This window comes from Perissodus microlepis, chromosome 23 (assembly GCF_051167445.1).
Source record: "Perissodus microlepis isolate ML-2025 ecotype Zambia chromosome 23, ASM5116744v1, whole genome shotgun sequence".
In the NCBI taxonomy this organism is placed as follows: Eukaryota; Metazoa; Chordata; class Actinopteri; order Cichliformes; family Cichlidae; genus Perissodus; species Perissodus microlepis.
The window spans coordinates 13081782-13105218 of NC_140482.1; the positions used below are offsets into that span (position 1 = coordinate 13081782).

At 43.2% G+C, this 23437-nt stretch overlaps 1 protein-coding gene across 2 annotated transcripts in view; it reads left to right on the top strand.

The window, feature by feature from the left end:
• The window catches only part of LOC146361011 (vang-like protein 1), a 66841-nt gene that overhangs the window by 3075 nt on the left and 40329 nt on the right, over positions 1-23437 (top strand). For both annotated transcript variants that reach the window (XM_084920825.1, XM_084920826.1), the window contains exon 2: positions 21231-21509. In XM_084920825.1, the coding sequence (XP_084776951.1) occupies positions 21439-21509 (71 nt within the window). In that variant the 5' untranslated portion in view covers positions 21231-21438. The remainder of the gene's footprint in view (positions 1-21230; positions 21510-23437) is intronic.

Consider the following 23437-nt stretch of genomic DNA (forward strand, 5'->3'; position numbering starts at 1 on the left):
ACTGGTCACGGCAGATGGCCCCGCCCCTCCCTGAGCCTGGTTCTGCTGGATGTTTCTTCCTGTTGAAAGGAAGTTTTTCCTTCCCACTGTCGCTGAAGTGCTTGCTCATAGGGGGTCATATGATTGTTGGACCTTTCTCTGTATGTATTATTGTAGGGTCTACCTTACAATATAAAGCGCCTTGAGGCAACTGATGTTGTGATTTGGTGTTGTATAAATAAAATTGAATTGAATAGAATTCAGTCAAAAGTGAATCGAAAGCTAATACCACCAATCTGTAAAATGTTCCATTAATCACGATTTTGTTTGAGGGCATATTGCCCAGCCCTATTCTATAAACCAGGAGCTTCATATCAACTAGATAATCTGACTGTAGCTATTGCGTTCATCAGAAGTCAGTTTATTGACTGACCACCGAGGACCAGCTTATTGCGGTTGCCTAGTAACACCGGCACAAAACTGCAACAGGTAAAGGCCAGCTGTGAATCAAGCATAAGGTGTGGAGTCGGTGTCAGTGAGCCTGCCACTCTGCAGCAGCGCGAAATGTGCACGTTGAAAAAGTGTGAAGTCAGAAATCCTCAGATTCCAAATATGAAATGCTCGTGGAGTCTGTAAGTGTCTGCTGCTGGTTCTCTGGCTCTGTTTTCATCTCAGTGGTTTTCTCTGGGCTTCACTTTCGTGACACTTGGGAATGTTGATTGAATTCCACAGAATTAATGGCCCTCATTTGCTCAGTCATAGATGACAACACAGCAAGCTTGTGACCGGGGCCAGACTTCCACTGCGACATGCTTCCCTCGTGTCCCGGCACGCCTCATGACTGCAGCCGTCATTGAGCTGCCTTCTCTCCAAGTGAACTGAAGTCGGTACTTTGAACTGGGAGCTGCTTGGGTCTTATTACAGCGAAGGGAGATGTTTTATCATGGTGGTAATAGAGGCAGTGCTGCGAGGGCCTTGTGGCTATGGAGCAGGGCGGCGAGGGAGAAGGAATGAGCTGCGTGCTGATGTTGGGGAGCAACTGAGCACGCTAATTTGTATTGTAATGAATGACAAAAACATCTTTGTGTAGAGATTATGTCAAAAGTCAGGTTATCCAGTTATTTTATAACTAAGTGATAATCCCCAGTTTAGCACTAAGGCCATCACATGCTGAAGAACTGATTAAACACGGGGCTCATACATAATTAGCTCTTAATAACGTCTTATAGGGATGCACAAATTGTGACAGTCTGGGCTGATGGAGATGTTCATCCACCTGTTAGAAAGTCTGTCAGCGCGTCATCACATCATTTTTTTGACCTTTATCAAGCACAACATTGATGAGGAGCAACACATAAACCTCTGTTATCGGTAAATACCTCTCTACCCGCATCAAATACTGATACTTGGTCAATACTTCTGTGCATCCTGAGTATATTTCCTCAAACCTGCATCACTCAGAGATGAAATGTTCACTACAGATTTGGCCCTAATCATTTCAACCAATATGCTGGGAACATTCGACCTTTTAAACTTGTGGTTCAGTTGGATTTTGTTGTTTTAAAGCAAAGTGAGTGTCTCCACAGTAACTGAGTATAAAATTAGGGTTGAAACAGTGCAGGAATCAAATATTTGCCATAAAAGGCTGTGGGATTTCAGGATTAATCAGCGCTGGGTGTGAATGATCCACAGAGCTTTGCACTCCTGCTCTGTAAAGGGGAAGAACGGATAAGCAGGCTGCCTGAAAGGAGGTTTTGAATGAAAACACGATAGATAATCTTGGCTGCTTCATTAAATGCCTAATTTGCTGTTCAACCCTGGAAAGTGCCATTTCTGCCTCTAACTTGGCTCCTACTCGTATAATGAGCATGCCTTCGTGGTTTAGGAGGAAATCAGCTTGCAGCAAATCACCTTGTTGGTTCAGTGACTTCGGCCCGCATGAAAACAACAGGTTCTGTACAGGCTGCATGTCTCTTCGTCTGTTGCTGTAAAAGTTCATTGTGTGCTATGGGACCAGTAATTTGGTAGGTTGTGAGTGAGCTGTGTGCTTCCTGGAGTTTCCGTAAACAGCTTCACAAATGTCAGTCTCACAAATAATTGTTAATCCCCTCAAGATGCAGCTGTAACTACTAAGTGCTTCCAATTTGATGTATTAAAACATCACGTATTTTTTTTTCAGGCTGGTTGCTGTGAAGCTGTCAGTCAGATCTGCTCAGGACTAGACACCCAGACTGAAAATGACCTTTTCGGGGACCCTTAGTTCTATTCTAAGTGAACTCTAGTTTGTGAAAAGGCACAGGATATGTGATGGCATTTGTATGAGAATTAACACGTAACATGTTTGTATAGTTTACTTACTTCATTGCTATAATCAGTCTACTCCTCTTTTTTTATGATCCTACCAGTTTATGACATATTAAAGCTAAGAGAGTTCCATTTATTTCACCTAAATGCATGAGTCAGGGATCAGATCACTATGAAATTATTAGTACAGCTGATGATCTTCATCTGGAAGATCATCAGTCTTTTTACCACCGATAACTTTATCATATACAAAAAATAAATTACATCTTTAAATATTACATCTTTCAGCAGACTAGCATAATTTAACCAGACATTAACGATGGCATGCCTGCTACAGAGCAAGATGCAGACAGTATTCCAGATGTTTTGAGTCATAGTTTGCATTCTGGATTTTAGATTTGTTGCACCACGAACAAACGTCCATCAGTCCATAAGCATCGTCTTACAATGGCTGGAAGATATTCACTGTGGCTCGTGTTGCACGTCTGCTATTATAACTATTACATATTCATTGTAGTACTTTCCCTGGAAGTTATCTTAGCCTTCCAAACCACAACATTCTCATTAAAATACATACTATGCATTTTTTTTTAAAGTGAATCTATTATGCTTCCCCTTATTAGTCAGCATACCTTTACCATGTTATGTTCATAAAACGTGAATCCCAATGCAACAAAAGCTCAGGCTTCAGACTGTTTTGTACATTTTTTGTCTTCTCTTGGATTTGTACGATGTCGGTTAGAGCAGCTATCCCTGATATGATCGCCTCTGGCACGCAGCTCTGGTTGTGAATCAACAGCTTCACCCATGTGCTGTTGAAATCACAGTTTTCAAACCATAGCCAGTCAGAAGAACCCTCGCTTAAAAGCTGGGTGGTCTCACTTGTCCTCTTCTTGATTTCTCTTATTCTTTTTTTCATATATGTTTCACGTAATCAAGCTAATTTTAATATTTGATCAATATAACCAGAGTAAATAAATGATGATTTCATTTATTAAAGGAAAAAAAGCTATCCAAGCCTAGCTGGTCCTGTGTAATTGCTTTGCTTATTAATATTAACCACAGTTTTTGGGAAGCTGAGTTCAATTTCACAAGCCACACCCAGGCCTGTTTACTGCCAGACCTGTTGAATCAAGAAATCACTTAATTAGAACCTGACAAAGTGAAGAAGACTAAAAGCTCTCAGAAAGCACAACTTCATGCCACAATATAAAGAAACGGATGAGAAATTTGGAAAGGGTTATTTGATTGATTTGAAAAAAAAGCTGAACTTTTTGTAATGTTATAAATTTGTCATTATATCTGGCATAAAGCTAACACAGCATTTCATAAAAACAGCATCAGACCAACATTCAAACATGGTGGTGGAAGTGTGATGGTCTGGGGCTCCTTTGCTGCTTTAGCACCTGAACGACGTATTCAGTTACTCCGCACGTTTGGACAACTTTTGTTGTCTCATATTAAAATTAGGTGACAAATATGCTAAAAACTAAGAAATGAAGATGGGGGGGTAAATACCGTTTTCCACCACTCTATCCTAGGTTCAGTCCAAGAATAACAACGTGACGCTGAAAATAAACACAATAGCTAGATTTTCATCTAAATTTCAGTTTACAAAGAGCACTCTTTGTCTGCTGTCTAAAGGATAAACAAAGAAAATGATCTTTGAGCTATGTTACAATGCCAAAGTCCTTTTAGTTAAATTACATACATGTGTTCACTGAAGTCGGTAATAATCAGATCTTGCCATGCTGCCAGCTTTTATTGGATGTGATGGGAAAGGGGCAGCTACGCAGCACTGTGTAGCTGGTGGCTGACAGCAGATGTCTCGTGGCCACAGAGGAACTCTGCTCTCAGATGAAAGTATGTTCTTGGGCTGTTTACGCAAGGTTGTTTGTTTCCATTCCCACTAATGTCTGCTGGGTGTTTATATGCTATGTATGTGCTCAGGTTGTTGTACCTGTTAGGTTATATTAGACTGGAGTGTATATAATCTTTCTACCATTTATTTTTCAGAGTTTAGTTGATGGGTTTGAGTCATTTAATTGAACGATATGTTTTCACAAAGCGCACAAAAGGGCCTTGTGAGAGTCTATACCCTTCATGCTTGATTGCAGTGATATAATATAGCCCTTACTCTTTTCCCACTGCTTGCTGCGGGTGTTTTCCAGGGCAAACAGACAAGCCGGCAGCTCAGCAGGGGTGTTGGATTACTGTGAAGAACCTGTCGGGTTGCCTCCCTCTTTAAGAGAAGGGATTCAGCTTTGGACTTGCAAACTTGAAGTGGTTCCACTTACCAATTCTCTCTGGCATGGCAAAGACAGAAACCGCATGTGACAGCGCTCGGATATCCCGTTTCACAATACATTATTAGGGAGAGGTGCTCAGTGGGAAGTGTCCGAGCAAGGAAAAACATGCTGTTTTTTTTCCCTTTTTTTTGTTTTTTTTTGCACGCACTGAAGCAGGAAATAATCGATCAGCTTTTAACCCGGCTGATCCTTCCCCGTGCCTGCACTCAGACTGAACCTGGACCACGCTCTCATTTAACCCAATTAATCCCTCTTGAAGCTGCGTGCCCTCACTGTTAAGAGGATTAAACCAGGTATTGGAAATGCACCTGCGACATGTCCAGCTCACTTAGCGCACATCATTCAGTAGATGTAGTCTGCAGGAGAGCACTAGGTTGGACCACTTAACCAAGGTTGGCAAGCTGTTGGCTGAGCCACCAGAATAACGTTTTTTTGGTTTTATAGTTGCTTTTGATTTGGAGAAAACCTTTTTTAATGCTTTTAGGTAGAAATTAAGAGTAGTTAGAGTAATTTTGAAAAAATTCCTAGTATTTACACCTCTGAGTGTTAGCCACTAGTAGCCTCGGGTAATGTCTTTTTTCCTACAGAAAATGTTCCTGTGATCATAAACTGTATATAAAAGACAAATATAGCCACTGTGACTTCATCCATTGCTTTCTGAAGTCTCAACATTAACATTTTGGTTGCTGCCATGCTGGTTAAAGCCAGAGGTTGACTATATGGCCTGATTTAGACTTCTCTGAGGAATCTTTGTTGAGCCTATGATGTAACCAGCAAGTGGCTGATGTCATTGCAGGCATTTATGCGTGTGCTGGTGCATTGTGTTAATTACCATGAGGTTGTGTCCTGGTGTTTTATATGCGGTGCTAGCCATGATAAAGACCAATATAATGCTGGGACTAATTTTCTTTCTGGGTTCCCACTCCTTGTTGTGGTCAGTTTTCCTCAGGGGCAAACATATTTATCCCTTAAGTTTTTCCACATCTTTGTATATTCAGTTATATCCTTTCCGATAGTTTCAGCAATCTCCCTCCAGGAACCTGCAGACATTATTGAGTCCTTACATTGATGCTATGATTTTTATTCCTGTATTGTAATAGTTGCAGACTACGTCAACCCAACGTGTAGTTACATTTCTACATTCCTTCAAGGCACTGTTGGAGATCTTTTCCTGTTAGAAGGGAGTTCTTTTACTACTCTGTTGCCAAGTGTTTGCAAATAGGGGATTTTTGGCTCATTGGAGTTCTCGCTCTTATAAGGTTTATCTTATAATATACAGGCCCCCTTGAGATGACTGTTGTATAGATTTAACATAGATTTTGACAACTACACGTAATAAAACAGATGTTTTGGCTATTTAGTTTGGTTTTTGGGTCTCTATAGTAGCCATAATGTGGAAACTGCATTTTGCTGTTTTTCCTAACACAAGTCCTGAATCGCTTTGGGTTTTTTGTACAGATTAGGCAAATGGGATGTAACATTTTGAGCTTTAAAAGTGCTTTTAGGCAAACTGTATTGAGTTTGGGCTACACCAAGCTAGCTGTTTCCTCCTGATACTGTCTTTATAGTAAGCTACTCAGCTGGTGACTCCAGCATTAGCTTCTATAGGCATGACGAGTGTCTCATCTTAGACTCAGCAAGAAAGAGGGTGTTTTTTTTTTTTAAATGTTAAACTGCTCCTTTCAAAAGTTCTGTTTACTTGTCATTTTAGAACTTTACCTAAGATCGATACTTTGATGTACTACTTGATACTCAAATCCCTGCTTGTTGAGAAGAGCTCTGGGATTTTTTTTTAACCTGTTAAGTCTGGCCAGTAAATATACTGGAAAGAACTGGTATTGATCTGTTGGAGGCAGAAATTACATCAAAAATTGGGGCTTATGGAAACCCTACTTCTTCTATGTGAGTCCATGACAGAATACTGCATGCATGGGTAATGCAGCAGGCTGGCAAGACTGCAGAGAGCCAGTTGAGGGAGGATTTGTCATCATGTGAGGATGATTCAGACATTTAAAAATGATTTACAGGATTAGCATATCCAGATATGCAGTTTTGCAGTCCTCAAAGTATTTTTAGGGATCAATGACAGTCAGACAAGGATGCATTCACACAGTCACAGATGTGCCGACACCATTCTCCTTCGAAATGGGTCACACTAGATGTTTAGAGTGTATTTTTGGAACCAGAAATGTGTGTGTGTGTGTGTGTGTGTGGTCCCCATTAAGTGTTAGATAGGGAGTGTAGTTTGTGCACTAAACCTGGCTAAGTGACTCCTCTGCCTGGAATTTTGAATGTGGAATAACAGGGAGACAGTTTGTTCAGTTTCTCATCACCTTCAAGCCGACTGGAGCCATAAATCAGCCATAAATCTTTGTGTTTGCGCTCCAAGCCACTGCTCAGAGTTTCAGTGCAGGTTTCGATCTAGAAACTTTTGCAGCTTCAGACTAGGGCTTGTCAACGTGGAAACAGTCTTATCACAAAAATTCTCATATCAGTCGATAATCGATCCATCAATATATGCTATGATTTGCATAAACCCCCTATAAATATATACATATATATATATATATATATATATATATATATTAGGGGTGCAACGATACACAAAATTCACGGTTCGGTTCGGTTCGATACTTTGGTGTCACGGTTCGGTATTTTTTCGATACAAAAAAAAATTGTTCATGCCTTTTTAATTTGTCATTTATTAAAATTATAAATATATATCCATCCATTCGCTTCCGCTTATCCTTTTCAGGGTCGCGGGGGGCGCTGGAGCCTATCCCAGCTGTCATAGGGCGAGAGGCAGGGTACACCCTGGACAGGTTGCCAGTCTGTCGCAGGGCCAACACACAGGGACAGACAACCATTCGCACTCACATTCATTCGCACATTCACACTTAGTGACAATTTGGATTATCCAATTAACCTATCCCCACAAGCTGCATGTCTTTGGACGGTGGGAGGAAGCCGGAGTACCCGGAGGGAACCCACGCAAACACGGGGAGAACATGCAAACTCCACACAGAAAGACCCTGGCCTGATGTTGGAATTGAACTCAGGACCTTCTTGCTGTGCGGCAACAGTACTAACCACCGTGCCACCGTGCTGCCCTATAAATATATATTTAACTCAAAAGTACAGTTTTTAAATTTAATGTTGTTGAAACAACAAAGGGATAAAATAATAAATCTATCTGATCGAGAAATCACTCATCTTTGGAAAAGAGAGTTTATTACAGAGAAATGGCTCTTTCCAAAATAAAAGCTATACTATACGCTTCTTCTGGGCTATATTCTCAGCAGCATATTAAACATATCAGGTCCCCATAAGGAGAATCATGTGCTAACGGCTGTCTAAAATTTATGACTCGGGTAAAGTTTGTAGCATGCGTGCTTGTTGTTTTTGTCTGCTTCCACTTGTCTTTGCACTAGGATGCTGTCGGAGTAAATGTGCAGTCATATTCGTTGTGTTCCCACTAGTGCTGTCAGCGTTAATCTCGTTGAAATGACGTTAACGCCAGAACGCGGCAAATCTCCGTTAACGAGCTACCGTGGATTGCCCCGTGCGTGGGGCTGGACGGCCAACACGTTAACGAGCTAACTTTGCTAACACACTAGTTCCCACCAATGTAACTGAGCATTGCGTGGCACATCCAACATACTGTTTTACTTTAGTCCATGACGCGCTTACCTTCAGGGTCATACGTAACATGAAAACCAAAATAGTTCCAAGGCTGCACTGTCGAGCGTAGATCCACTGAGCGCTCAACACAGACAGCATCGTCAGAAGGAAAGTTGATAAAATAAATTAAAAATCTTGTATTGTTTGATACACATACGTACCGAACCGAAAGCACTGTATCGAACGGTTCAATATCGATACGAGTATCATTGCACCCCTAATATATATATATATATATATGCAGTTTGTGGGGATAGGTTAATTGATTAATCCAAATTGCCCATAGGTGTGAAATTGGGAGTGAATGTGAGTGCGAATGGGTGTACCCCATCTCTCACCCTATGACAGCTGGGATAGGCTCCAGCGACCCTGAAAAGGATAAGCGGAAGTGAATGGATATATATATATATATATATATATATATATGGCATTGCCTTAGATGATGCTTGGTGTTACAGTTTGTCCCCCACCAACTTCGGTAACACTGTTGCTCGAGTTCATTAACATTTTCTGTTGTCAGTTTTTCTTTGAACCCTCTCGCACTCCTAACATGTGTGTGTGACTGCAGTACCTCAAACGTTAGCGCATGTGCTGCTGCCAGCAACTCCTCCTATGCTGCGTGCATCAACCTAACGTGATGTGGCTTCTGTTTTATTCCAACCACATAATTGGTTTGGTGTCTGTCAAAATATGGATGGATTGAGTTCTACTGACTTTATATTGACCATGTCTCATATTTCAATTGAGGGGAAGTAATTTTGAAGTTAGTGTCTTTATTGTTTAATAAAACCATTCCAGGACACAGATAGGATATGGTATGGAAGCCTGGATGGATGCAATTATTCAGAATCAAAAATATTTCTCATGGTTCACCATAACTAGAGCAGGGCGATATGGCCAAAAATATTTATCACGATATATATTTGAAAATTTGCGATAACGATATAACTGACGATATAATTGATGTGAGACAAAATACAACAACACAACATTACTAGCGCAAAAAGACAACCTTCCATTTATTTTCACTTAAACAAGAAGCTGGTTTTTATGTACATTAAAGCTTTATAAAAATGTAACAGTGCAAATGCAAATTCCTTTCTGAAAGTTTAACCAAAAGGCATTTCCAGTAGAAATGGGCTGACATATCCTGAGCATAACCATGTATAATATCCACTGAAGTTAAAAAGAGGTGCTTTGCAACATTAAACTGCAGTGTGCAGTACGTATTTTTTGGACCATAAGGTGCATGGGATTATAAGGCACATTAAGCGAAACAAAGCAGTCAGATAAATCAAACTTTATTAAACTCATTCTTCTTGCTTCCTCCACTTCTGTACCATTGATTCATTAATGTTGAATTCTCTGGCAGCTGCTCTATTCCCATTTTGTTGCAGTATATTAATGACTAACCTTGTATTGTGGATGGATTATCTCAGTTGTTCTCCTGACTGAAGTTTGGTCCGTTTACAGCATCCTGCCATGCGATTGCATTTGTCTCTAACTATCAGGAACCTTAACGTTAACTTTTATAAGTGGAAAAGTGTTAGCGTTCGTCCTCCAGCTTCACTGTTTATGTTATGCTAACATAGCTGTGTCGCTAGCGATCACGTAGCACATCATTATATACCAGCTAGCCCAACTTCAGTAACCCTACAAACGTCACTGCTGTTTAGTTTCCTGTCTTCATTTATGTTGGAAGTGATAGCAGAGCTGTACGTTTAAATTTTTTCAGAAATCTCTCAGTCAGAACATGCTATATCATGCTTAGGTAACTAGCGAAACTAGCGAGCTAACTTCCGCTAGCTTCCTGCTAACTTCTAACTCCGTTAAATGTAATAAATTTTGTTTTCATGGATGCCTGGAAGTTAAACTTCATAGTTACACCTAGTAAAGCAGCAATGCTGATCGTTTTATTAAAGATGAAAGAATTTAGACAGTTTTTAACTCTCAGTGATGCTGCAGTGTTCGTTTGACCTGAAGATACGGAGTTTAGGACCCAGATTACTCCCAGATTTAAGAGCATCTTAGTCCGACAAATACGACAATAACGACGGCCGCTTGCATGTTCTGCAAAAAAATGTGCTTTGTCGTGTATCTGACAGACAAACACCAAACCAGTTCCACATCACTGAAGTTGCACCATTTTTACAAACCAATTCTGGTTCATCTGTTTCACTCAACAATCGGACATGTGCGTATGAAAACAAAGGCACTGCGCATGCGCGTTTTACTCATATTCTATCGCGATATTTAATTTTCCTATCGTTGCCTAACATTATACCGGTATTACCGTGAACGGTATAATATGGCCCAGCCCTAACCATAACCAAAGCACCTCATCACTTGTTATGTTATTTGAGGCTGGTGTCACATTAATATCAGCCAAGAGTTAATATATATATTTGTTCTCCACTCCACAGAGTTTATAGCTGTTTAATGTCAGGTGTAGGCAGACAGGCTCAGTGTGCAGAGTCAGGCAGAAATTAGATTTAGTCTGAGCTACCTGTGTATTTCATCTCCCTCGGAGTAGTGTGTGTGTGTGTGTGTGTGTGTGTGTCCTGCTGCTTTATTATGTGAATGTATTTACAAGTACGCCTCAAGCTGTGACTCACATCTTACTACAGAAATGTGACTTCCATCAAATATGAATTCTGCAAACATTAATCTCCTGCTAAAACCAGACAAAGACCCTGTATATCCCTCAAGCTATCGTCCAATATCCCTTATAAATGTAGACCTTAAAATAATCTGCAAAGCTCTCTCAAAGAGACTAGAGAACAGGGCTCGCAAAATTTTAAAATCCCTGGTAGCCCTTCGGGCAGGCACTCTTTAGTTTTTGGTAGCCCGAAATAAATTTGAGTAGCCCGAATAAAAAAAAAAGATTATTTTTATTGTATAATATTGTAAAGGAAACAAAACATCAATCAAAAAATTGTTAAAACACAAATTACAACAACTGTGTAAACATTACAATCAACTCAAATATCTGGTTCTAATTAAACAGAATTTTCTGTGAACTTGTTAGAACTGTGTAGAACATGAATTAGTCTGTGTCAGATCCTGAATCTGAAATTTCCACTGAAGTCTCGGATGAGAAAATGCCACTCGACGTTGAGGGCATAGCATCTCCTTCATCAGCTTTCTCTTCCTGTGCATTGCCCTCCATTTCACTGCTCTTTGTTCTTGTCGGGGTTTTATGATCCAGGTGTCTTGAACCTTTTCCAGAAAACATCCAGAAACGAATCGACTTGTCAGGGCAAAAAGATTCAACTGTTTCCCCATTAATGGAGAGTTGCATGCAGTCATTCAGTGTTTCAGGGTGTAGAGAGGTACGATGTGTTGTCTTCACTCGGTTCATGCAAGAAAATCCTCTCTCACAGATGGCTGTCGATGGACTAAGTGTCAGCATTAATTTCACCAGCAACAAGATATGAGAGAGATGTTCTGGATTCTCAGAGAGGAGATCTCTGTACAAGCAATCTACTTTGCGACCCCGGCGTTCTGCAAGCCACACTTTTAGATCCATCCATTCTTGTGGAATTTTCTCTTTCTCTTCTGCATCTAGCAAACAGGCAAAATGTGTGACAAGATAATCCACCTCTTCATCCCCATAATTTGCTAGTTCTTCTCTGGGGTAGGGAAGAGTGGAAGGGTCAAAAACCTTGAAACAAGAGAGAGGCTTTTCATGGAGATTTTTAAATCTGTTGTCCATGTACTTGACTGTGTTGTCAATAATCTTCTGGATCTCTGCACCAAAGGTGTCTTTGTCTGTTCCCTCACCTCTTCTAGCAGGTCGCTGACTTTTTGTTAGCTGAGTTCCACAGTAGCAAATGCTACCATCCTGGTTCGCTGTGAACTTTGTGTCCAAGGTTTTCTGATATTCTCCTGGTTTTGTTTTTAGGCTGAGTAAGCGTGATGTTGTGCTCTCAACTAACTGATTTGTTCGTGTGATGTTTAGGTTATCATGCTGAAAATCAGTAGAGCACTTGGATAAGATGGTACTGTAGTCCAACATGAAATGCAGGAAGCGAACAAATTTCTCAGTCTTCATCTCCTGCACCACCCCCTTAGCCTTGGCTGCATCCTCAGCTTTGACATCACTTCCTTCTGCCATGTTCTCCATATGAACAACAGTGGGAGTGTAATTTTTTTCCACAGCCTTTAGACATCTCAGCCGGCTTGGAAGCCACCGTGTGCTCTTCAGCCCACTGAAATGTGCCAGCCTCTCATTTAGCAGTTCACTTATTTCTGTCAGCTCTCTTCGCTTCTTTGGGGAATAGTAGTACATCTTAAAGATGGTTTTCAGTGTATCTTCAAATTTCACCAGGTACTCACAGCCTTTCACGCTATCCAGCACGGCTAGCTCTAGTTTGTGTGCCACACAGTGGATTGTTATGATGTGGGGTATCCTCTGTTTCAGTCTCCCAGCTACTCCTGTTTTCTCACCCATCATCACTGCAGCACCATCAAAATTTGCACACACTACTTTCTTTTTCCATGTGTCCTCTCTGATACCCATGGTGTTCACTGCTTCATCAATAGCCTCTAAAATACCTGCAGCATTTGCACTCTTGACTGGCTGACATTTGATCATGTATGTGGCTATGTCACCATTATCCCTCACATACCTGACGTGAACCAACTCCTGTTCTATTATACCAGTGTCTGTACTGCCATCTGCAAGAATGGATAAGAACCTGCTTTCTTGAATTTCCTTTTCAATCTGGTCTCTTGAAGTTTGTGCTATTGCTCCAATAAACTCTCTGCAAGCATGGTCATTGAGGTAAGTGGAACCAAGATCTAGGCCATTTGCTTTCTGAAGTTTGCAAAGACTGCTAAATTTTGCCAGTGGTAGTTCACTCTTTGCAACATAGTACGCAGTTCTAAACAGCTTTTTCAGGACTTCTTGTTGTGCTTGGTTTATTTTTAGTATGGTTTTTGCAATTGGTGTTTGTTCTGGGACAGATGCTGCAGACTGAGCACCAATGCATTTCTTGTGATGCAGAGATTTCTCATGAGTTCTGATGGGGTCTTTCCTAAAATTACTGGTCCCAGTAACAAAGGCGCTTGTCGACTCAGCAATAGAGGGAAACTCACGACACACCCGGCAGAACATCATGTTATTTACCTTGTCATATTCCAGCCACAGAAATTCTTTTGTCCATGAATCCAAAAAACTGCGCTTTCTTTTTGCCTCGTAATCTGATTTATCATAACTTTTCCGCTTTGTGGTAGGCCTTTCTTTGCCTGTCCCTTCTTCATCCTGACCTGTCTTTTTTGGCTCAGCAGAACTAAAATACCTGCGTAAATCCATCTGTCTTTACACATGCCAGAGATTTTTTTTTTTAATTCTCTGCGCAGTCAACCTCTAGCACGTTTAAGCTTGCTGCGGGAGATTTCACGTGCCACGTTTGAAGAGTAAGCTAGTGAGTGATGTTGTGTCCTGTCTGACTATACCATATTGCACCACTAGAGGGTGGTGTCGTGAAATAAGAGGAAAGTGCAGTCTGGAAATTGTAGAGTTAGAATATAGTTAAGACGGCTATCTGATAACTCGATATGTCTCCCTGTTACCTCTACGATGTAAAGTTATGTGCTGCATTCATTAAAGAGCACTGTTCTTTGATGAGGACTCAGCTAATTACTCAGCTACATTTGCGAAAGAAAGCAAAGGCATTGTCATATATTTTTACTTCCTATGATAGCCCGACGGGCAGGGCTGAGATAGATTTTGGTAGCCCGACTGGAAATATCACTAGCCCCGGGACGTCGGGCTAGCGATTTTGCGAGCCCTGGAGAAAATAACCCCCCTCTTAATTCATCCTGACCAAACTGGTTTCATAAAAGGTAGGCACTCATCAACAAATACTACTTTGATTACTTAATTTGATAGACTACTCATACAGTAAAAACCTTGAAACTACAATATTTTCTTTAGATGCAGAAAAAGCATTTGACAGAGTTAACTGGAAATTTCTATTTGCAACTTTACACAAATTTGGTTTTGGATCCTCTTTCATTAACTGGTTAAAAATATTATACAATTCCCCAACAGCTTGTGTCAAAACAAATGACCAAACATCCTCCAGCTTCTGTCTCCTGAGGGGCACCAGGCAGGGATGCCCGCTTTCCCCTTCACTGTTTGCAATTTTTATTGAACCACTAGCAGCAGCAATTAGACATAATTCAGTAATTAAGGGCATAAAATGCAAGATCGTGAAACATAAAATCAGCCTTTATGCGGATGATGTGTTACTTTTCTCCAAAACTCACAAACCAGTATCTCTGGGGTGATTGAATTGATAAACTCTTTTGCAAGAATATCAGATTACTCAATTAACTGGTCAAAATCTACAGTCCTTCTGATTAATTGCTCCTTCTATAATTTTTCTTCTACACCACTGCAATCGGAAAAATATTTAGGTATTAATGTTTCTCCCAAGCTTGCAGATCTAACTAAATTAAACCATATCCCACTTTTAAAGAAGGTAGAAGCCGATCTGGCTAGGTGGAAATGTCTACCCATATTACTTTTTATAGTGGTTGCCGCTATAAAAATGATGGTCTTACCAAAAATAAATTATTTATTCTCAAAGATCCCAACTAAACCGCCACAAGATTGGTTCAGATCTCTAGCTTCATACATGTCCAAATTCCTTTGGAAAGATAAACCCCCATGTATAAGCTTAAAAACACTACAAAAGACCAAGGATAAAGGAGGATTAGAACTACCTAACTTTCAGCACTACTTCTTAGCCAACAGGCTTCAGTTTATCTCAGGATGGCTAAAACATACCTTCTTAGATGAACCTTGGCTAGATGTAGAACAAGCACTTTGCAATAATCTAGAGATTTCAGATCTACCATTTATCAGCTCAAACATCCAACGACATGAATGCTTCAAAAGCGTCAACATCAGCCCTTCTCTGACAGCATGGTGGGAATTTCTAAAATTGACGGAGTCTTCATTAATCCCATGCAAACGTACACCTATCTGGAAAACCCTGACATATTACAAAACAATAATATGATAAACTTTCCAGATTGGAGTGGTAAAGGAATAAAATATTTAGAACATATATTAGAAGGAACAGAATTTATTTCATTTGACAGACTAGTTACACAATATGGGTTCCACAAGAAAAGATTTTTAGAATATCAACAAATTAAATCCATAGTAAAAAAGAAATTTAAACCGGGTCAAGCTGAACTACAAACACCACCAAGTGTGGTTCAATTTCTTACTCTTAAAACCCCCAAATTACTTTCCAAAATATACAGAATGCTTTCTAAAACAGATGAATCAATATCACTTCCTATTGCAAAATGGGAAGCGGATTTATCAGTTAACTTAGACCAAAACTTCTGGTCTCAGATTTGCTTAAAAACCTTTCATCTAATTAGAAATCCCAGTCTTCAATTAATTCAATACAAAATACTACATAGAGTGCACTATACAGGTCATCGGATGTTCAAGATGGGCTTTACGTCTACCAACAACTGCTCACACTGCCAAACCAACTCACCGGACAATTATATCCACGCTCTTTGGTTCTGTCCACCAGTTCAGAAGTTTTGGCGCGAGATATGTGAAGACTTATCAAAGTGTCTGAAATGTAACATTCCAACTTCCCCTTTAGTGTGTTTGTTGGGCAGCTTAGATAATGTCACTACAGAAAAGAATATAGCCCATATGGTTTTCACTGCCCTATGCATAGCCAAGAAAACAGTCCTCATGAACTGGAAAAATAAAAATAATCTTAATTCTAACCAATATAGAAATTATCTAGATTAGATTACATTAGTCTTGATACAGCCTCTGCCACCACATCAGATCAATTGCTCTGGGCTCCTTTGATCAGCTCCATCACCTAGTGGGGGTGGAGGGTCATAGTTTAGTCCCACCTTCGCTGTTGTGATTGGTGTGGGGGTAGGGACAGGCTTAGGGCGTCGGGGGGTTCCCCAGGAGTATCTTCCTTGGAGGGCTCAACCCGGGGTAGCGGTCATGGCCTATTAAGGGCTCTGTTGGCTCTTAGGTGACGGTTTCCTCGTGGCTGCGTGCAGCGGGGCTAGGGGAGGGTCTGTGCTGACAGACGTGGGTTACTGACCTGGTAGCCTGGCTGCCCTTGGGTGGGTCCGGGACGGGCGTGAGGTTCTGGGGGCGCTCCGTCTCTGGGCTGGGGCTCTGGCTGGGCCTCGGGGGCTTGGGTCCTGGTTGGTGTGTTGTGGGTGGGTGTATGGGGGCCCAGCCCTGGCGCAGGGTGCTGCCGGTGCATCGAGCCACCTGTGGAGCTCTTCAACTGGTGGGGGAGGTTGTTACATCTTGCAGGAGCTCTCCTCTCTTCAGGAACTCACTCTGCAGGAGGGGAAATACAGGAGAGGTGGAGGAAGATCTCAGCCTGGGCGTCTATTGTCTTGTATAGTCTGGAAGATGAGTGGATGACGGGGTGGGTGCAGTTTTCTCTGAGGTGGGGTTGGGTGGGCTGTCCCGGGCTCTGTGGGGCCGGGCGGCGCTGCTGTACTGGGCCCCGGTCCGGATGGGCCTGGGCCCCCTTTCCCTGGCGGGTTGCAGAGTATGGGGGTGCCTACTGGGGTCAGCGGGGGAGCTGGCCCCAGTGAGGGGTCACCTGCCCCTCCCTTCCTTCCCTCCCCATCTCCAGCTGCCTCCCTCTTCCCGCTCCACCACACCACCCACACATGCAGGGCCTTGGGGTAAAGATGTGTCACCAGGGTCCAGGGGAGGCATCCTCCCCCTTCTGTCCCCTTCTGGCTGCCTGTGCCTCAATTTTATCTCACAACTTAGACATTCACATTACTCACACTCTCATAACACATACATATAGGATCTTGGGGGTGGGCACGCTACATGGAATCCAAAAGACCATCAGGGTGTACAACCTCACCCCTGGCGTCGTTGCCCACCTCTCAAACCCTCCTGGGTTTTAAAGGCACCTTAGAACACACATGCATCAACACTATATATGAGCGGGCGGAGGGAGGTTTGGAGTCTTCACACACCCCCGTTCTCTGCGGCCTGTTGGAGCGGGGGGGCTAGGAGGAGAAGTTGGCCGTCCGACTGGAGTCTGGAATTTGGGGCCTCCCTGCTGCTGCGGAGTCGGAGCGGTCTGCTTCTCCCCACCCCAGGGAAAAGGGTAACACCACCTGGGTCTGGGTGCAGTTTCCCCCTCCAGGGGCAAGGGTACCTAGACCCGGGGCTTAGAGTACGCTTGGGGAGTGTGATTGTGTGTACAGTGTTTCTCTATGTCTGTCTCCACGTTGGGTGAGTGTTGAGTAATTGCATATGAGAGCATGAGGGTGGGAAAGGATGTTTGTATCTGTGTGTGCCTGTTTGTCTGTGTCCATATGTCAGGTCGGGTATCAGACGCCACCTCTCTGGGGACATCCCAGGTCCTCCAAGGTATCCCCCACCACTTCCCCTACCAGTGGCAGACGCCCTCAGCCTGGTGGTTCTTTGTGTCCGGGGATGGGCGTCCAGGTACACACCGGCTCACTCCTTGGTGGCTGCTTATCGGGGCCTGGAGCCTGGGGCTTGCTCCGGCCACTTCGGGGGTGGGGTGCCCTCGGCCTCTCGGCCTGGGGCTCGGTCACTCTGGCACAGCTGGCTGCCGGCAGAGCTCACGGGCACGTCACTGCAACCCCCTCTAGCTTCTGCTCCGCGGCTGCTGAGTGACCCCTCATCTGGGGCTCTCCTCAGCTCTTTCCGGGATAGTGGCGCGGCTGCCCCTCTGTTGGTCTTCCTTGGTCTCTTGTGTTCTGAGGGCCTCTGGATGTCTGGAGTTTTGATCTCCTCCATACTTCTTTCATGCCCTGGTGGACGGGGCTGTGGCTCCCCAAACCCTCTAGCAGGTCATTACATGAAGGAACCTTTGCGACCGTGGCTCAGGGGGTTGGGAAGCGTATCTGTAACCGGAAGGTCGCCGGTTCGATCCCCGGGCTCTCTGTCCTGGTCGTTGTGTCCTTGGGCAAGACACTTTACCCTACCGCCTACTGGTGTTGGCCAGAGGGGCCGATGGCGCGATATGGCAGCCTCGCTTCTGTCAGTCTGCCCCAGGGCAGCTGTGGCTACAACCGTAGCTTGCCTCCACCAGTGTATGAATGCGAGAGTGAATGAATAGTGGCATTGTAAAGCGCTTTGGGTGCCTTGAAAAGCGCTATATAAATCCAATCCACAATTATTATTATTATTTTAAAAACAAGCGCGTTCATGCTCACAGGTGTGCACACGGGTGCTCACACACACAAACTACACCCTTTTTGGCTCCTACCTCAAAGCACACTGTGCGCTGTCAATCTTACGTGCTGCACAATAATGTATAATATTTAGTATTTACAGTTATATTCCCATATATCATCGTGATGTTGTTTATTCTATTGCTCTCGTTTTCTTCTGCTTGTTTTCTTTTTTCATTCTCAACAGGTGAAATTACAAAAGTATCTACTGTTATCTATTGTTAGCTAGTTTATTGTGATGGTGTTGTTTTTATTATGTTGCTCTTTGTTGTTTGTTTTCCCTTCTGGTTTTTTATCTCCATACAGGTGATCCAGGTGTTTTGTTTTTCTTTTCTTTTTTTTTCTTCCCCCCTTTCTCACCATCTCTTCTCCCCTCTATTTTTCTTTCTCTCCCTCTCTTTCTTTCATTCTTTCGCACTGTCCTATCCCCCAGTCATGTCCCGTCTTTAAAAAACGAAAATAAAATAAATACATAATTATAATAAAGGTCAATCAAATGGACCAATATGGCAAGGCCATGATGATCCACTTGGTAAAGTAAATCCACTTGGCATCTTTCTTGGCCTTCAGACAACAATTCTGATGGCTAAAGATCCAAACGGGACAGGCAAAAAAAAAAAAGAACTGTGCTTTTAATCTGACTCTGAGCCAAATGTATCTCACTCTCCACACCTGTGAATACAAACTCTAACCATTCCAATAAAAGGCGTCTTATATTCCCCGTAATGAATCCTTCAAACCTTCTACCTGCTCCGGTATATGATTTTAATCTATTGGTTTTTGTTGTCATTTTGCTTTTTTAAAGTGCTGGAGCATTTTTAGAGCTATGTGATCTTCTTGAGGAAGATTACCCAGTGAAATTCTGAGAATTATAATTGATGCAATCACTGTTTTGTTGAGGGCTTTGGATAAAGGCATCAATATACCTGAACAATGTTTGTATATCCATCCACCCATCCATCCATCCATCCATCTTCTACCACTAATCCAGTTTACAGTGTCAGCAGAGACCTTACTGCCCTCTCCCCGACCACCTCATCCAGCTCGGGACACTTGGGCCAAGCAATATCACCTCTCCAGCAGGTCCTGGATCTGACTTGGGGCCTTTTCCCTGTAGTACATGATTGGAATACCTCACAAAGAAGGCATCCAGGAGGCATGCTAGTCATATATCCAAACCTTCTCAGCTGGCTCCTTTTAATGTGGAGGAGTAGCAGCTTTACTCTGAGACCCTTGTGGCTAGCAGAACTCCTCATCCTTTCTCTAAGGGAGAGCCTTAGAGATAGCCCAGGCACCCGTTGGAGGAAACTCATGTCTGCTGCTTGTATCCATGGTCTCATTCTTTTGGTCACTAAACAAAGCTCATGATGGATGTACATCGACTACTTTGCTTTCACATTCACGATTACCATTACAGACCAATACAGTGTCTGCATCCTGCATCACTGCAGAAGCAGAACCAGCCCATCTGTTAATCGCTACTGGACCCTTTTCCAGATGAGACACTTTTCAGTTTCAGTTTCACAGTTTAAAAAAAAAAAATTCCATTGCTATTGTTTGACCATTTTCTTTTTTTATATTATATCAGGATAATCCCCATTACCACCACACAACCCATTACCACCCTACAACCTTTCCCATGCATTCCTACTAGTTAAAGCCACACTTGTTGACTTCTTCATTAGGTATGCCTGTGCAATCTAGTTCAAGCAGGATAAATTATAATTGTACTTTATATTTATTATTAAATCCACACTGAGGGCACTTGGTTGAGCTGGTGAGGCATATACTATAAGGCTGCAAGGGCCTGAGTTCACTTCCTAATAGTCTAATCCTGGGTTGACACAATTGTAACAGGAGCCGAAGTTGTGTTTGTAGCATCCAGCTATTGAAGCAGAGGAAATACCAGGACAAAGGGGGTCTTGCATATGAATCCAGGATCCATATATGAGACTCCAAATCTCAGAGTTCTCAGTGACCTCGACCTCAAGGTGGTCAGGTTTTCTTGTAAATGAGGTAACTCATTAAGCAAGTCCTGTAGGAGTTAACTTAAAAGGCTAAGGGGTAGCACTGGAGGCCACCAGTATTTTTGACAGTTTTTCTCAAGCCAGGATTTTACAGATATCTACAGACATGTAGGTGAAACTGCTGTTTGTGTGAATTTCCTGTGCTATCACAGCTCTTTGAGACTCACTTCCAAACTGGCAACAACTCATTCTCATTTTGACGTCTCCTTCGAAAATAAGCCTTATCTCTATGGCACTCTTTCTGTATTCATCACGGAGCTTGTCAGTGCCGGGCTTAAATTGTTTACTGTGTGTCACAGACTTAAGGCTGCCTCAGAACAACAGTCGCCAGTCTAATGGGAATAGGAGCAAATTGCTTCGGGATAGCGGCGTTTCTTTTATCTGGAATGCTCAGTTGAAGTGTAACCTCTTGAGAACTGCCTTTTATGGGAAGTGTTGTCACTGTGCAGGTTTGGAGCTAGGAGGCAGTGATTGTCATGCAGCTGCAGATAAACGTCGGCACGCTGAGCATTTATGCACTAGAGGAAAAATAGATGTGGCGAAAAAGCTTGTGACTTGAATGCTTGATTTGGGTTTTCGTCTCTATCGCCAACAGATGTGGACAGGTTTTCCAGAGACTTAACATTTTGAATTTAAATTTTCCTGTCTCCCCCTGTCCCCTCCTTCCACTCTGCAGGTTAATGTTTCCTTACCGGGCGCCCCCAGGGTCGCTTTCAAGCCTGACTGCTGACAGCTGACACCTCTGTCATCCTCCTGAGCGATCTAATCGATCACCTCTAGCTCGACAAGACAGCACACCAGGTTCTGCTCCGTTCTGCTGGCGGTTGAGTAGAGCAGGCTCTGTGTTGCCCTGAGCCCGGCTATCTCAGCAGGACTGCATCACCATGGATACAGAGTCCACCTACTCGGGATATTCCTACTACTCGGGGCGCTCCCGGGGATCCCACAGACATGGGTAAGTCCTGCCAGTTGGTTATTACGGTTTTTCCTGACTCTGCTTTTACGTGAAGTGTTGGTGTGGGCTGCAGGATTTCCTTCAGTAAAACATGTCTGAGCTGGTGCCTATTATGTGAAGTTGAAGTGATAGTGGATGTGATACGATTACTACTGGTTGGTTAGTAGATATAGATGTAGTAGATGTTAACAGCAAAATCAGTTTTTAGGAGATGGATAGAAGAAGCAAGGATTTTTACAGATGTCTTGGAGAGGACGGTATTACTACTTTGTCCCTGTTGGAGCCTCTGGGGGCTCAGTAAATCAGTAGATTTGTTGTACTTTCCTTTTGTGATTTTCTTTCTGACTCTCAGCATTTGTTTTCCTGTCCTGTTCTGTGTCTTTGTCCACCTCCGTAGTGTCACCTTTTGTGTATCTGTGTCTGTCCCTCTTGCCAAACATGTGTGGAGCCCACAGCTCCTGGAGGCGCATTAGTCTGTCAGCAGCCAAATGACTGTGGTTGACAGGCCTCAGGAAGGCAGCAGGAGACAGGTGCTGAAGAGGCCTGACTGACTGGCTCAGCGGATACATTGAGACTCAGAGAGGAGATGAGAGTAGAGAACTGGAGAACAGGATCCTGTTCCATAACAGCCCCTCCCAGGTCAATGACAGTCCCCTCCAGCTTGTTTGCCATATATCTTTTGGAGTACTTGTGCCTGCCTTTCCCACTCTAGCTGCCACCTGTTGCTGTTTAAGGGATTTGTCATGCTGTCTGCAACTTTCTGCCTCTGTCCTCTTCACACTGCACCCCCCTCAGCCCTGCCCTCCTTATCTCTTTCCTTTCATTCTCCTCATCATTAAACATTTTGCTCCCATGTGGCCAATCGTGATATGAAGGCAGCAGCTGCCCCCGCTCTCTGTGATCACCCTTCTTCCCTTTTCTCCTCCCATTTTTTAAATGTAGTCAACGCTGCTCTTTGAGGATGGGAAAGCGCAGGGATATCACTCGCTCCCTGGTCGTCTGCATTCCCCAGGGCACCAATGTGTCCTTGTAGCTCAAAGTTAAACTGAGCAAAAGTGCTCTCACTTAGCATGGAATCAAAGACAGTGGGGAGAGGTCAGTGCTTAGGAAAGTGGTGGAGACCTGTGTTCTCCTATTTCCTTTGCTGCACTCTTTCAAGTGAGTGACAGCAAATTGGAAAGAGACATATGGGCATCCCTGCCAGGCGCCATTCCGCTCCCTGCTCCTCCGGTCCTACCGTGACTGTGCCAAAGCCACCGGCTGGCCTCTAATTTAATATAGAAAAAACTAAATTGTTGCCTTTGAAACCTCTTGCTGTTCTCGCGGGAAGGTAATCTTTTTACACCAAGGGGTGCCATGCGTGAAGCTGCTTCGGATCGCTGTCGTCTAATTACCCTGATGCCAGGAACAGATGCAAGCATGTGGGAGTGGGCTCACTACTTGTGTGCATACAACCATACAAATAACAGATAAGAACAATATCCTTATATATGGGTACATGTGTGTAATTTGCTAGGACATAATAGAAGAATGGGATTTGCTTAGAGTCTGAGTAACAGAAGTTGCAGGATTTTTGGAGTTTTTTCCCCCCTCATTGGTAAATGGTAAATGGCCTGTATTTGTATAGCTAGTCCCGCCTAGGGACCCCAAAGCGCTTTACACACCCAGTCATCCACCCATTCACACACTGGTGGAGGGCCACAGCTGCCCTGGGACAGACTGACAGAAGCGAGGCTGCCATATCGCGCCATCGGCCCTTCTGGCCAACACCAGTAGGCGGCAGGTGAAATGTCTTGCCCAAGGACACAACGACCGAGACTGTCTGAGCCGGGGCTCGAACCGGCAACCTTCCGATTACAAGGCGAACTCCCAACTCTTGAGCCACGATTGCCCTCATTGCTGGCTTTTTACCCCTTCCTGTTGCAAGA